We start from the raw sequence: 15,695 nt of genomic DNA on the forward strand, positions 1-15,695 counted from the left end.
CCACATGCCACGCTCACCCCCACTCACCCCCCGCGTCTCTGTCGCGGTCACCTCCTCCTCGCCCAGGCCACGAGGTGGCCGGGAAACTGACGCTGAAGCACATCTACGAGATCGCGTGCATCAAGGCGAAGGACGAGCCGTTCCGAGTGCGCGACACCTCTGTGCTCAACGTGTGCAAGTCGCTCATCGGCACGGCTCGCTCGCTCGGCCTGCAGGTCGTCCCCTTGTGAGTCGTCGCTCGCCCTGGCTCGCCAAGGGCTCACGGCTCACTCATTCTTGGCTCACAGCTCTCGACTCACTTAGGAGTCAATCGTGGCTCACTTTGTAACTCACAGCTCGCTCGCTGCTCACTGATGAATCATTCATGTCTCGCTTAGGGCTTACTCATGGCTCGTTTAGAGATCACTCACGGCTCACTCAGGGCTCACCTTTTGTCTCGCAGCTCACTCAGGCTCACTTAGGGCTTACTCATGGCTCACTCGCAGCTAACTCATGGCTCACTCACAGCTCATTCATGGCTCACGGCTCACTCACAACTCGCTTAGGACTCACGGCTCACTCACGGCTCACAGCTCATTCACGGTTCATCCAGGACACACTTAAGGCTCACTCAAGGCTCACTCAAGACTTACTCAAGGCTCACTCACATCATACGGCTCACAGCTCACTCATGGTTCACGGTTCATGGCTGGCTCACAGCTCGCTCACAGCTCGCTCACAGCTCACTAACGGTTCACTCAGGACACACTTAAGGCTGACTCGGCTCACACACTGCTCTCATGGCTCACTCACGGCTCACTAACTGGAGGCCCTCGTGAATATCGCACAGGGAACCCCACAGAAGGTGTGCATCGGCACGCACCTACGTACATGCGTGCGTGTGTATCTGTTTGTGCATGCGTGCATGTGCAAATGCGTGTGTGGCGTGCGTTGTGTTCGTGCTCTGCGTTCGTGCGCTGCGTGCAGCCTCTCTGCTGAAGAGTACCGCGTGTTCCTGGAGGAGCGAGAAGTGTTCATCAAGAAGAGGGAGGAGGAGGACCAGGCGGCAGCTGCTGAGGCTCTGCAGAACTTGCGCAAAAAGTAGTCCCATGTGGACACGAACTGACGAGATCCCACCCAACCCAACCTAAACTGACTTGACCAATGTTCCAAACTGACCCTCCCTGACCTGATCTTTGAGGCATCCTTCCACTGACCTGATTTCAACTGAACTTAGCTGACCTTAGCTAACCTCAGCTGAATCCACCAGACCTGTGCTCACACTGACCTGATACAAAGACACCTAGAGCTGACCTTTCACTCCCTGACCTGTGTCCTGACCTGACTTTGCTCCAACCTGACCTGACCCAAATAAACCTGGACTAAAATCGAACCAGGACAAATTCATTTTCCCGACCTCAACCAAAGTGCGCCCGACCGGAAGCTGCCCGCGGACCTGGCCTAACCCACCTCGCCTAGCAGGGGCCGCGTTGCGTTCGGTGGGAATGGGTGCCGTGGCGTTTCTGCAGTCGTCGTCGTCGTCCTCACTACGGATGTAGAATCATTCCTGCCCCCCCCCCCCATGGTGTGTTGGTCGTGGAGTTTGTTCAACCGTGCTTCTTCACTTCGGTTAGTGCGGGTTGTTGAAGGGTTATTGGGGTGGGGGGGGGGCCCAGGAGCGATTCAGATATCGCTCGCAGCCAGCGCACTGCCGTCCGCCCCCCCCACAGTCCCCTCCACTGCCCCCTCCACAGTCTCCCCAGTGGATGTTGCAGCCGCGTGTGTGTGTGTGTGTGCGCGCTATCAGCGGTAGTGTAGCGGTCAGCGCGCCACGCTACGAACCCTGGCGACTCGAATTCGATTCCCGCTCACGGACAACACCGGTGGCGATTATCTAAACCGGTCCTGGGCATCCCCTAGGTCGAACTCGGCATCAAATGAGTACCTGGTGCAGTGTGTATACATCGCCACTGGGGAGACAAAGGCGGCCGGGCGTGGTACTGGCCACCCACCCCCTCGTGTGCCCTGCCTGTCTTCATATGTGCTACACGTCAACAGCGCATGCCCCAACAGTCTGTTAAGGCTACGCATGGGGGGGATCTTTGTCTATCAGCACCCAGGTCATCTTGTACGTAAGCAGTTGCGCTCCCGCGGTGGCGGAGTTGGTCGTGACGTTTTGAAGCGGATGTGAACGTTCATCGCAAAACCCAGAACAAATAAACGTTGTAGACGCCTACGCACGGCGGTGGGCGGGTGGCTCCGGGTGGCCGGCACCGCGGGCAGCGGACGCTGAGCCGGCACTGCTGGGGGCATGGGGTCAAAGCCAGGTGCTCTCGTCGCCCGATCACTAAACTCGGTCGTCGAGCGGAGTAGGGAGTTGATGAGGGTCCTCAACTCGGTCACCACCAATGACTGCACACACACACACACACAAAATAAACAAGTGTGAGTTTTTCACTTCATTTGGCAAACTTTCAGCGCTGAGAATTCGACATTTTGGTTTCATTTACACGAAGCACTGTTTGCAGAGCATGCAAATGTGAGTGAAGGCCTGCGTCGTACGAATAAAGAGGCCAACTTAATGGAATTTAGTAATTAGGTGACATCAACGTTCAAGAGCCCTTGTCCGACACGAGGTGATATAGTGCTTGCTTGCTTGCTTACTGCCAAAGTTCTATATATAATTGTCTTCGACTCATGGCTTGACACAAATGGCACAAGTGAAATAAACTGGTGAAAAAACTTAATCAAAACAAGTAAATTGACGAATGGAAGGGCACAGGGAATTGCAGGAATGTCGGGACGAGGCTTAGAGGAGGAGTGGCGCGGACTTCACCCACCTCTCACACAGCCGCAGCACCACTCGTGTCACACCCCCGTTACATCGAAAAAAAAGATTCTCCCCCCCCCCCCCCCCCGTATAACCGTAACAGACTGTTGGGGCAGTGCTGTGAGCGAGCAACTATGAAGGGCCTGCACGGCAACATGAGGTTGGTGGGTGGCAGCATCACACGAGGTTTTCATTTTAAGGCCGAGTCGACCTTGGAGAGGCCCAAGACCGGTTCAGGTATTCGCCACTGTTATTGGCCGTGAGCAGGAATTGGTCGTCACCCACACACATTACCCCCACCCGCCCCACTCACATCAATCACCCCCACCACATCACACATTCACCAGCCATTACTCTCACTCCCCCAAGCCACACACTCGCATCACCCACCCCACCATACCCTCACCAGCCCATCCCACTCACCTCTCTCACCCTCACCAGCCCATCCCACTCACCTCTCTCACCACACCCTCACCAGCCCATCCCACTCACCTCTCTCACCCTCACCACACCACACTTTCACCAGCTCACATCACTCATCTCTCACCACATCACACTATCACTCACCAGCCCATCCCACATCACTCACCTCTCACCACACTCACACCAGCCCACCCCACTCACCGCATCACACTCACCAGCCCACTCACCACGTCACACTCACCCTCACCATATCACCCTCACCACGTCACTCATCTCACCACGTCACACTCACCCCTCTCACCCTCACCACGTCACACTCACCTCTCTCACCCTCACCACGTCACACTCACCTCTCACCCTCACCAACCATTACTCGCACTTCCATAGCGCACACAAAGCACTCGCATTCCACTCTGCGGCAATATGAAACATTTTTTTTTCAAATCTGGTGTTAGTTAAAAAAAAAGACTCGCTTATTGGTTAAAGCTTCCGTTGGGCAGACATTTGACAAAAAAACCCTGCCCCTATTTCCCTTCAAAAATGCTGTGTGCCAAAGTACTGCGTGGCAAATCGCCAAGGTAATTCGAGGTGAATCTTGACTCTACATTTGGGTCTCAGCGACACAGTTTTGCTGTACCAGCCAACGGAGCAAAAGTCGCGGGTGCGAATTCTTTTCAATAGAGGCCAAAAATGGATGCGCGCGTGTGTGTGTCGTGGTCGGGGTAGTGAGAGGGTGGGCGAGTGTGTGGGGAGTGAGAGGATTGGTGAATGGGTGTGTGTGTGGGGAGTGAGAAGGTGGGGGGTGGGGTGATAGGGTGGATACGTTGTTGGGGATCGAGTGAGCCGGTGGGTGGGGAGCGAGAGGGCCGGTGGGTGAGCCGAGCGGGTGGCCGGGGGGAGAGGGCCTTGAACGATGACTCTCACCGTCTGGAGTGTATACAGGGAGGAGCGAGAGATGGGGTGGGGGGGTGCTGTTGAATTTGCGATAGTGGCGCGTTAGCGAGGGGCAGGGGCTGGGTCGGGCGCCTTGGCTCGAGATCTCGAACGCGCCCGTGACATCCACACGTACAGTCGATGGTGCCTTCCTAAAAATAAAGTTGAGTGCCAACGGCTCCCCATGCCCTCCTCCTGCGCTCCTCCCAGTGGACTCGGGTGCATGGGAATTCCCTTTCACAGGCAGCTCTGCGTGCAGTCCCCGGCACTCCCGAAGACCCACACTTGCCCTGGCACCAGCTGGTCCGGCACCAGCCACAACCCCCCCGGGTCGCTGCTCGCATCGTTCAGCATCTCGGAGCCCGCGGGGCAGCTTCCAACTTTTGCTCTGGGCAGAGCGGGCGCATCGCGGTCGGGGATGAGAGGCGTAAACAGACGTGATGTGGGTGTAACAGATAGTCATAGCTAGTGCCGACGTCTATAGGTGTAACAGATAGTGCAGATAGATAACACAGATGTAGGTACTTGCATGTCCGTACCGGTGTGTATTGGTTTGTTACGGTGACCGACACGAAATGAGGGGCGTCTTCGTAGTTTGTTGATTTCAGCGTAGTTCGTACGGTGTTGAGGTGTGATGATAATGGTGATAGGTTCCAGGCGCACACTGAGGATCGGACGCACACAGACACTTTCAGACACAAACGTGCACAGTGCGACAGCAACACGAGAGAGAGATGCACAATATTGACGCATGCAAATTGACATACGCAGGTACAAATACGCAGGGACGCAGACCAACACAAACATCGTCCAGATCAACTCGCGAAAAGATAAAGATCCCCCGTATTACTGTATAGCCTCTTAATAAACTTGTGTAGCCAAGTGCTGTTAAGCAAGGACTCGCTAAAACAGACAGAAAAAATACACACAACACAGACACACACAGCAGCGCACGCACACACACACAGGGCACCACCACCCCTCGTCCACGGCAATGTTATCCCGACTCAGGGGCTCATCAGCGAGCCGCAGAGAAACCCAACAGCAGCAGCAGGAGGATGAGGCCGAGCGGCTGCCTGCTGCCCGTGCTCTGGCTCGGCTCTACCGCCAGCACGTGCTGCCCATCGAGCGCCGCTACGGCTTCCACGCCGCCCATCGCGCCGCCGAGCTGCGCGACGCAGAGTTCGACTCCCCTCCCACGGTGCTGCTCCTGGGCGCACCGGCCGCGGGCAAGACCAGTCTGCTACGATACCTGCTGGGCGGCCCCAGCTCCCAGCAGCAGCAGCAACTGCTTCAGCTGCAGCAGGGAGTGTTGCAGCCGGGCAGCGCCACGACCTTCGTGACGATCGTGCAGCACGGGGAGGCACCGGGATGCGTGACCCCTGGGCACGCCTTGGTGCTGGAGGCGAACTCGGCATTCGCGGGATTGGCGGCGTTCGGCAGCGCGGCTATGTCCAGGTGAGTTGCGGCTGTCGCCTGTCCCCCGGTGTTTGAATTGAGTTCGTGCCGAGATGCGCTGAGATTTGATGGAGCCGAGTGCCGACTGTAAAAATGCCCCAAGCTTTGGTATGCGGAATGGGTGGCAACCCAAAAAGGTGACTTTTTGAGTGTAGGTTACCGGTAACCGCGTAAAAACACTGGTATAAAAACCGGTTTACCGCACGTTTGGAAACGTCTCGAGCCAGGGGTCGGCAACCAAAACAACAAGAAGAGCCATTTTTTTCGAATTCGTTACAAAAACTCGATAATTTCGAGAGCCGTCAATGCACGTGCGCACACAACATTACATCACGAAGCAGTCCGCAAAGACCCCCATGCTGCCCTACCGACCCCTGCTCGAGATGAATGGGCATCACGCGTGTGACTCTGAGCGGAGGAACCAAGGGAGCTGCTTGATGTAAATGGTTTCCACGCTGCACGTGGTAGCAATAGTGCACGTGTATTAAATCACCCCCCCTCCCTTTAGTCATATGATCGAGGTACGTCACGATTAGTAAGTCGCGTGTGGTGGGGTAAAGCGTGCGGACGTCCACACGTCTGATCAGCGTGGGAAGAGTAGACCAAATACACCCTATAGCTCCCTCTAGTGGAGGCCCTTCTGGCGGCAGTGGCGCGAGTGAGCAATTGAAGGTCTGCGCCTTTACATGTTAACCGAACCGATGGGAAAGTGTTACCACGCGGTGACTTAGGCCGCCGTGCCGTTTGTCCGTGCGCGTGTGCCAATCGGAGCATTCTTTTTCAAAATTCCACTGAGAACGATAACCGGTTCCTGAATTTCAGAAACTGGTAATCGAGTTTGATAACGATGAACGCTTTTCCGGTTGTCGTTTTACCAACCCTCGTGTGTAGGTGTGGATGTAACACATTCCTGCGGAGGGAGCTGGTAGGAACGTTGGGTTGCTCGGTCAATGGCCAGGGTCAACGGCGGCGTGGTGTATTCCGCAAATATGCCCGACTGTGAGGGCGGACACAAGCCGGCGTGAGTAGGTTAAACGTTGAGTTTTATAAGGGCACCACGGGGTGACCAGCCCCTCCCCACCCAGCCCCACCCCTCCCCACCCAGCCCCTCCCCACCCTCCCCTCCCTCCCCATCCAGCCCCTCCCCACCCTCCCCTCCCTCCCCATCCAGCCCCTCCCTGCACGACGGACGGACGGACACAATAATCCCCTGTGGGCTGCTGTAACCAGAGGTTCCTACCAGTATAAGGGGTGTGTGTATTATGTCTGCAGCGGTAGTGGGAGCGGTTAGCGCGCTGCGCTACCAACCCGACGACCCGAGTTCGAATCCCGCTCACGACCAACAACCAGTGTCGATTATATCTGAACTGATCCCGGGCCTTCCCTAGGTCGACTTAGCCTAAAATGAGTATCTTGTGCAGTTTGTGGTGCTAGCCACACCAACCCCTCGTTGCACTTGCCCCAACAGTCTGTGTCGACTACACGGTGGATGTTTGTGTGTGTGTGTGCAGGGTGGTGCGTGTGCAGTTGCCGTGTCCCATTCTGGAGAGCGTCACCTTTGTGGACACACCGGGCATTCCCAACGATGAGATCGCCGCAGGGCAGCACGGTACAAAACACCACCATTGACATCACAGTTATTATCACCACAAACACATTCCTGCGGAGGGAGCTGGTAGGAACGTTGGGTTGCTCGGTCAATGGCCAGGGTCAACGGCGGCGTGGTGTATTCCGCAAATATGCCCGACTGTGAGGGCGGGCACAAGCCGGCGTGAGTAGGTTAAACGTTGAGTTTTATAAGGGCACCACGGGGTGACCAGCCCCACCCTCCCCACCCAGCCCTACCCCTCCCCACCCAGCCCTACCCCTCCAATTTTTGAATGCAGGACGGACGGACGGACAAAATAATCCCCTGTGCATGGGCTGTTGTAACCAGGAGGTTCCTACCAGTATAAACGTCGTCACAATCAATACCAAGAATACCATCAACATCATCATCATCATCCTGACCATCACATCTGCTGTCATTTTCATCATCTTCATTGTAACCATCACAACCACTGTTATTGTAATCAGCGCGATAATTACCATGATCATAACCATCATCCTAAGCATATGAAATATAATCAAAGTAATCAACGGGTGGTTACGTACGGTGCGAAAAAAGTTCAACATACATTCGTTTTCATCACAATATTCAATACACATCATCACCAAGATGAAAATCACAAATTTTCATCATCAATATCACAACCATCGTCATCTTAATATAAATAATATTTCTTGTCACTGAGATAAAACATCATTATCGATAATAGTTGCTGCTACGGCTTCCGCAGATTTCTACCGTTTTGAGCTCGGTGGAATGTGACCTCCACTGATTTATTTCGTGTTGACCCAGAATGTTAACGAAACACTCAACACATTTAACAATACGTAACTGTCCCAAACGAAAAACATACACAAGCGACATATCGGGCAATGGTCCTTCTTAACAGCACATACCTTCTTCACATACAATATTTGAAAAAGAGCCATTTTCCGAAACGTCGCCTGTTACAGTATGTATTTATTTTTCCTTTTGGAGTAGGGTCATTGCCGAATGTGTTGAGTTTTACTGGTAGGAACCTCCTGGTTACACCAGCCCACGGGATTATTGTGTCCGTCCGTCCGTCGTGCATCCACAAATTGGAGGGGTGGGGCTGGGTGGAGAGAGGAGGGTGGGGAGGGGCTGGGTGGGGCTGGGTGGGGAGGGGCTGGTCACCCCGTGGTGCCCTCATAAAACTCAACGTTTAACCTACTCACGCCGGCTTGTGCCCGCCCTCACAGTCGGCCATATTTGCGGAATACACCACGCCGCCGTTGACCCTGGCCATTGACCGAACAACCCAACGTTCCTACCAGCTCCCTCCGCAGGAATGTGTTCCTGTGGTGAATTGTGCTTGTGCACCACTACCAACTGCAGCAGTAGCTACACCAAACAGAAGTGATCGGATTCATTGGATTTCCCCTACATTACGCAATGTCCGTCGTCAAGCGTGTAGATTGGTAACGGATGTTGTAGTTTCTGCGGATTTCTTCTCGTGTTTACTTCGGCAGACTGCTCGTCGAGTTTGTAGCTTCCAAGGATTTCGAAAGTCCCGTGTTTTCACATTGTACGGATGCTATATTTTAATGGAGTGAACTTGCTAATAACATCTGGTATTTCTGCAAACATTTGTTCCACAAGCTTGGTTCTGCCACAAATCATTGTTGAAACCGGTCCAGTGTTTTGTGGCTTGAAAAAAAAAACCTGTATAACGTTTGTCCGGACAGCTAGTAGATTCACTACAATATCTCTGTAGAGTATGTGGCGAGACATAATTGAGTTCTGCGTATACAAGTGTACGCTTTTACAATGCAGTAATCGATCGATTATTAAGTGCACAATGCTTGCGTGCGATTTTTATACGTAATGTATCATATGCAATGGGTTCGTGTTAAATCTGCAGCCACTAGTGACCGCTACATTCACCGCAATCTTTCATTATTGTTATTAAATTCACACAAAGCCGGGGGAGGACAGGATACTGGTTATGTTGTACCGGGCTGTGGTATTATATTCCGAGCCGCTGGTAAATGGAATAATAGCCACAACTGACGTGCTTGTGTACGGGGATGGAATTCCTTTCCAGCTAGAGCCCCGCCTGCTTGCCCTTGGCCGACATATAGAACTTCTAGTTGCAGTAACAGCTCTCTCGCTGTGTTCTTCTTGGTTCAGCAGTTCCACTGCTGGATTATTTTTTGCACCTGAGGACGACCGCTTGTGTTGCGATCGAAACGTCGTGATATATTGTTTTTCATGTTTATTTTCCTACCGACGTGATTTTACCGAAAGCTTAAAATCAAGATGGAATAATAGCCACACAAGCCATATACTGGATATGGTGTACCGGGTGCGGAAATAATTTATCGGAGTCGCCGACCCCGGACAGATAGATCCCGGCTGGAAAGTAAGCCCTGATGATGTTGCTGGCTGGCTGGCTGGCTTCCGCGGATTTCTTCCGTGTTGACTCCTTGCGGCAAGCGGTTGGGACGCGCGCGTGACAGCGTGAACCGCTCTGATTATTGCGATGGCATTCTCTAGCCCGCTTCATAATTAAACGCCGCTGCGTGGTGGGGCAAACGCAGGGGTTATACCACGTGCTTCCGTGTGAGCGATGGGCAGTGCTCGTGTTTATTGTTGTTCCAGAGCCACTGGTGGAAATTCCACATTCTTATGACAAAAAGCCAGGATGACATTTTGGCGAGTTGACCGAACTTGTAATTATAGTAAAGCAGCGTGCTTAAACAAAGATGTTAACACTTGTGAGAATTTGCAACAACACCACAGAAAATGTGCGCCTCTGGCGTCTGAAGACCACCTGGAGAAGATTCCAGGCACGTGTTGACAATGATGGCGAACAAGTGGAGACTCTTTGACTTTTTGAAGCTATTAACATACATTTGTAATCATGTTACAGTGTATTATCCGTTCTTTTTTTTTATTAAAAACGATAGCCCCATATAAGTGTTAACATTTTGTTGAAGCACGCTGTAATGATATCAACTTGTAACGTGCTACCGCATCGTATTCGCTCACTCTCAAGGAGAAAGACTCTGTGGCGTGTGGAACCACAGTCGACCAGGATGCTATCGCCGCGGTGAGCTAGCGCCAACAATTTTCAAGCTCTGTGGTCCTCTATACATGAGGATGTTTTCAGCCCATTCACAAGTGTTTATACGTGTGGGAGGAAACCTGAGCACCCAAAGAAAGCCCACGCGTGCGAGGGGACGAGACTCCATCCCTTAGAGATGTCGACATATGGAGGCCACATCTGCCGTACCGCTTTCTCCTGGCGAACCAGGGTACTTGCACCTCCTCGACTTCCACGGGGAGTTCACATTTGTGTGATCCACCAATCCAAGCCTCCACAGTGCTGGATTACAGGCCATGTGCATAGCCACCACGGCCACTATGAGTCACAATGAGCCACTAAGCCAAATAAACATCTCGTCGATAAAGTTAAAACATGGCTAATCCCACCCACCGCCATCATCATCATCATCATCCCTTCGGGGTTGATAAACTCTCTTTGTGGGAAGTCAACCAGGGTTCTATGGTTCCACAAGCTCCTGCCATAGAAATGTGGATTACTCCCACTCGCTTGAGCAGGCAGACACATAGGCTATTTCACTTTGAGGATACCGCAAATTGATGTCAGTCACTTACCAAGGAGGGCATCGGTGAGTCTCAAGACTCCGTTTCAAGAGGGTGCTGTCATCTTGGGATATTAGGCCAATTTATTAATATCAAGAGTCGCCGGAGAAAACCCACCGACGGTTGTAATACTCAAATTTTCACACAGATGGATTTCATACATTGATGTCCTGCCATCGTCTGGCCACCTCACAGCTTAAGACCTACAACAAACAGCTGGTATTTAACTTTTGTGGAAAGTAAACAAAAAATAGTATATTCTTCAGATACACTCTTCCCTGCCATAGTAAGGTGGAATTGTGACCATTGTCTCAGGGCTGTAAACAGAGACGAGCTGTTCAGAAAGCAGAAACGGCGTTGGCTCGGCCTGCGACTGCCCCCTGCCGGCACGTGGCTGTCGCTGAGACACTGGGCATCTCGCGCGCGTCACCTTTGTCAGCAACACTGCCTTCGTGAATCCAGTGTAATAGGAGACGTTTCGGGTAATGGCCCTTCTTCATAGCACATAGAGGGGCCAGAGAGGTGGAGTGTTGTGAAGAAGGTCCATTGCCCGTGAAGTCGCCTATTGTGTTATTGGCGAATGTGTCGAGTCGTGTGTTTGCTAGATTACTCAACTGGGATTACACATGGCAGCAATGCCCGGCGCCCCATTGTCAAAACTAATGCCCATTCGCAGGCAAGTTGCTTCGTTTCCTTGCACCACAGAGGGACAGCTGCTGCTGGGGGTGCCCTTTTAAACGACGTTGAGCTGAGATATGACGTTATCACGTGTAGAGCGCTTGGTGAGAAACTCCCGGCATGAAGGAGGGAGGAGATGAGCGGCTCTATCAAAACAATTCCACGTTCCACGAGTCAGCTCGGCGTGCACGTGGGGGAAACTGATCATGATCCAGCCAGCGGACCTCCCAAATCCCGCTCTCAGACGCACGCGCCGAACGAACGAACTAATGACCGTGCACTTGACCCGCCCGACAGGCTCGACGCCCCTGCCTGGCGGCTACGGCGGGCTCCTGGCGTGGCTTTGCGAGCGCGCGGACCGCGTGGCGCTCGTGTGCGACGCCCCGCGTCCCTCGGTGTCGGAGCGCGGCGCCCTGGCCACGGCGCTGCGCTCGCTGCGCCGCCACCTGCACCCGCACAAGCTTCGCGTTCTGCTGCTGCGCGCCGACGAGCTGGGCGAGCCGGGCTCCCTGCTCCGCGCTCACGGGGCCCTCTGCTGGAGCCTGGGTCGTCTCCTCGGCAGAGGTCATCCGCAGCACCAGCAGCAGCAGCAGAAGACGAGAGAGGGCCATCAGATGACGCTGGTGTCGCCACCGCGCGTGTACGCGGCTGCGTTCCGGGACGGGCCCCTGCGCTGGGACTGGAACCGGGACCTGCTGGAGGTGAACGAGAGGGACTTCATGAACGACCTGCGGAGCCTGCCGCGGCTCGCGCCCCTGCGCCGGCTCAACGACGTCATCGCCAGGGCGCGCCTCGCCAGGGTGAGCCGCGGCGCGGGTTGTTGTTGATGTTGTTGTTGATGTTGTAGTTATTGACATCCGTGGTGTTGTCAAGTCCATAATCGTTGTTGTTGTTAAGTCCGTTATTGTATTGGGCCCTTCTTCAGTTCAAGTCACGGTCTGTTTAAGGCAAACTTGTAATTTAATGGTGCTGTGTGTAAACATCAGCACTGGGGGAGACAAAGGCGGGTATGACCATGGGGCTGGCCATACCAGCCCTGCCTTAATAGGTGCTCGCTGAGAGCTGGATTGGAGGAGGATGTGTGTCCTCGTGTGCCACAGGCCCACGCGTGCATCGTGAGCGCCCTGCACTCCCAGCTGCCCCTGTTTGGTCGCCGGGCGGCCCTGACGGAGCTGGTGGCGCAGGGAGGCCTGGCACCCGTGCTGGAGGTGGCGCATCAGCGGTGGGGGTTGCCAGTGGGAGACAGGCCTGAGATGGAGCCTATGCAGGTGCCTCTCAGCCCCCCCCCCCCCCCCACCTGCTGAACCTTCCACTCCCCCTCCCCCATCAAAATCCTTGACCCCCCTGCGCTGCACCTTAGCCCCCATTCGTAACGATTTAATGCTCCCCGCCCCCACCCCTTCTGAATTCTGCAGCCGAGATTCTTGCAGTGGCGGATACATATAATGTGTAGGCCGGTGTGAAATGAAGCCACGGGGCGTAGGTTCCTCACCCCTGCGCTCACGGAAGCGTAAAAGTGGAGCGGTGAACGCACTCTGCTAAGAACCTGGCTACCTGCTCGTGGCCAATATCAGTGACGAATATCTGAAATCGGTCCTGGGTCTCCCCTCGGTCAACTCACCCTTCAACGAGTATCTGGCGCGGTGCGTAAACATCATAACTGGGGAAACAAAGACAGCCTGGCATGGTGCAGGCCACCCACCCCCTTGAGTGCCGTATCGGCCTTCATAGGTGCTCGCCCACAGCACTTGCCGTGTGTGCGTGAGAGCGTGTCTCGTGCGTGGTTGTGTGTGTGCACGCAGGAGTGGCTCATGCACTGCGACATGAGCTTCATCCGCCCCATGGAGCGCCGTCTGCTGGCCGCCGTCGACACTCTCCTCCAGCGCGACGCTCCGGCGCTGCTCTCCCGCTTCCGCAATGAAGCCTCCTCCTGCACCTCCTCATCGTCGTCGCCGTCGTCATTCCAGACGTCCTCGCCCTTCCCTCCTGCTGCTGCCAGGCGGCCAAGCCCTGCCCGCGTCGTCCCTGGGACCATTCGCCGAGGACCTGGGATTCGCGTCTGCGACGTCTCCCACCTGCGGCGACGACGACGGCGGCGACGACGACGCCTCGTCGCCTGCGCCGTGGGCGCTCTCGGAGGAGAAGGCGCTGTACGAAGAGCTGTTCCGCTCGCTGTCACCCGTGCGGGGCCGCGTGTCGGGAGCGAGCGCGCGACTCGTGCTGCTGCGCTCGCGGTTGCCCGCGTGCGCGCTGCGCCGCGTGTGGCGCCTGTCCGACGTGGACGCCGACGGCATGCTCGACTCGGACGAGTTCACCGTCGCCAACCACCTGGTGGCGGCGGCGCTGCGAGGGCGCGAGCTGCCCCGCGAGCTGCCCCCGCACCTCGTGCCGCCCTCCAAGCGCGATCGCGGCCGGGGGCATCGGGCGGCGGCGGCGGCGGCGGCGGGGGCCGGCGAGCTGGGGGACTCGGGAGCCCCCGCCGATTGCGGCGTCGGGCAGAGCGAGCGGCCGGCGGAGTGATCGGCGGCCGCTGGCGTTTGTGCCATGCGTGTGCGCGCCGCGTTACGGGACGATGTGACGCTGGACGCGGCGGCGGCAGCGGTCGGCGCGGAGGTCAAAACACCGAGTCGGCACCGCTGAGAGCCTGGGTTTGAATTCGCGTTTCAGCCGGGTCACCGATGAATCGCAGAGAGACCTGTATGCTCGCATAGAGACCCCGACAGTTACATAGACTGAGTAGTGGTTGGAGGTCTAAGCTCGGTCACCAACAACTCTACAATATTTCACGAGAAATTTAGCTCTGCACTTAATGTGGCTAATTTCCAACTGTGAGAAATAAAATACTGTATCGGTTTGGGTGTCGACTATCATGCGTAGAACATTACTCTGCTGCCCTCTACATTGAGGAATACAGATATCACAGCAGTACCTCTGTGATATCCACTTCCCTTGGCCGTTCTGTAACGCAGGGGGGTTGCACTGCGTTGAAACAAATTCAAATGTATAATTCGTCCAATGATGCCATCGGCACGTGTGTCATCAGCCATGGTTATCCACTGCTGGATGAAGGTCTCCACATGCTGTTGCCATCCCACATGTTCATTCGCAGGAACAACATCCCCCTGAATATTATTCCTTCTTTAAAGGTCTACTTTTTAATGATTTTCTTATCAAGCCTGTCTGGACAGGGAGCTCTGTTGTCAGAGCGCTCGACTCGCAATAAAAAGTTTCCGAATTCAAATCCTAGCATCAACATCATTATCACCATCAATATCATCAATATCATCAATATAAAAAGAGAGAACACCATTTTGTAGGAAGTCATCTGAGTCTTATGGAAAAAACTGCAATCATCAACTGAAGTGACCATCGCCAACGAGGACACTGTGAGATGATTAAACACAAACTTGTCACCTTCAGCAACGGCAGTATAGACGCTTTACAGATCTGTATCGTGCGTGTATACCATCACCAGAGTAGCTGCATAACTCTTACTGTGACCTCTACGTGTGCAATATATAACAAGTGTAAATGTCTGCTTCTGTGAGTGTAATAAACACAAAACGAAATGAAATAAACATCTCTCAAGATTTATCATGTCTCAGCCTCCTGCCGCAATCTCTCACACCCACACATCTCTCCCCAGTGATCGCTCATCCTCGTGTTTTCCTCCTGACCTACAAATCAACACACGTAAGTTGGCTCCTCTGGCAGGCAAGAATGTGTTGGGTTATGTAGAGCAATTCGCTGCCACTAGAGGGTGGGCGCGCCACGTGAAATGTCATGCCAAATCATCGCTCGAGTCTCCTTCCTTTTACTCCCCCCTCTGCACTTCCCCATCACACCAAAACACAGAGCTTACTGCCACCTGTACCTAACTGCTTTTGGCACGTGTGTGCTTTTTTTCGATTTACGCGTATTTATGTTACTGTTAGACTAAAATATAGAGCTTACCTGCTGCGCATGTACCTAACTCCTTTTTTAAGTTACACTTGCACCGTTTTTGACTTGCGTGTTTCCTTTACGACCGTCAAATGCCTCGTTTGTTCGTTGTGCAATATTCCTTAAGGGCCCTGTACTCGTTCTCTGCAATACTGACGTTTTTAACGTGTCGTTGTACTCACGCAACACTGATCTCCCTCGTAAAAAATCCGG

At 54.1% G+C, this 15,695-nt stretch overlaps 2 protein-coding genes across 4 annotated transcripts in view; both read left to right on the top strand.

Annotated features, from left to right (window-relative positions):
* Nucleotides 1–2,215, top strand: part of MRPL11 (mitochondrial ribosomal protein L11) — a 101,918-nt gene extending 99,703 nt beyond the window's left edge. For all 3 annotated transcript variants that reach the window (XM_061549992.1, XM_061549994.1, XM_061549993.1), the window contains exons 5-6: nucleotides 67–226; nucleotides 967–2,215. In XM_061549992.1, coding sequence (XP_061405976.1) covers nucleotides 67–226; nucleotides 967–1,084 — 278 coding nt within the window. In that variant the 3' untranslated portion in view covers nucleotides 1,085–2,215. The remainder of the gene's footprint in view (nucleotides 1–66; nucleotides 227–966) is intronic.
* Nucleotides 2,216–4,143: 1,928 nt separating this feature from the next.
* LOC133341412 (EH domain-containing protein 3-like) lies at nucleotides 4,144–14,196 on the top strand. The gene is given in 6 exon segments (XM_061549995.1): nucleotides 4,144–5,623; nucleotides 7,135–7,232; nucleotides 11,838–12,340; nucleotides 12,641–12,808; nucleotides 13,343–13,492; nucleotides 13,494–14,196. Coding segments are annotated over 6 exon segments (1,950 nt in total). The 5' UTR covers nucleotides 4,144–5,159; the 3' UTR covers nucleotides 14,061–14,196.
* Nucleotides 14,197–15,695: the final 1,499 nt, after the last annotated feature.

Source organism: Lethenteron reissneri, chromosome 11 (assembly GCF_015708825.2).
Source record: "Lethenteron reissneri isolate LAM-NWPU_2019-01 chromosome 11, ASM1570882v1, whole genome shotgun sequence".
NCBI lineage: Eukaryota > Metazoa > Chordata > Hyperoartia > Petromyzontiformes > Petromyzontidae > Lethenteron > Lethenteron reissneri.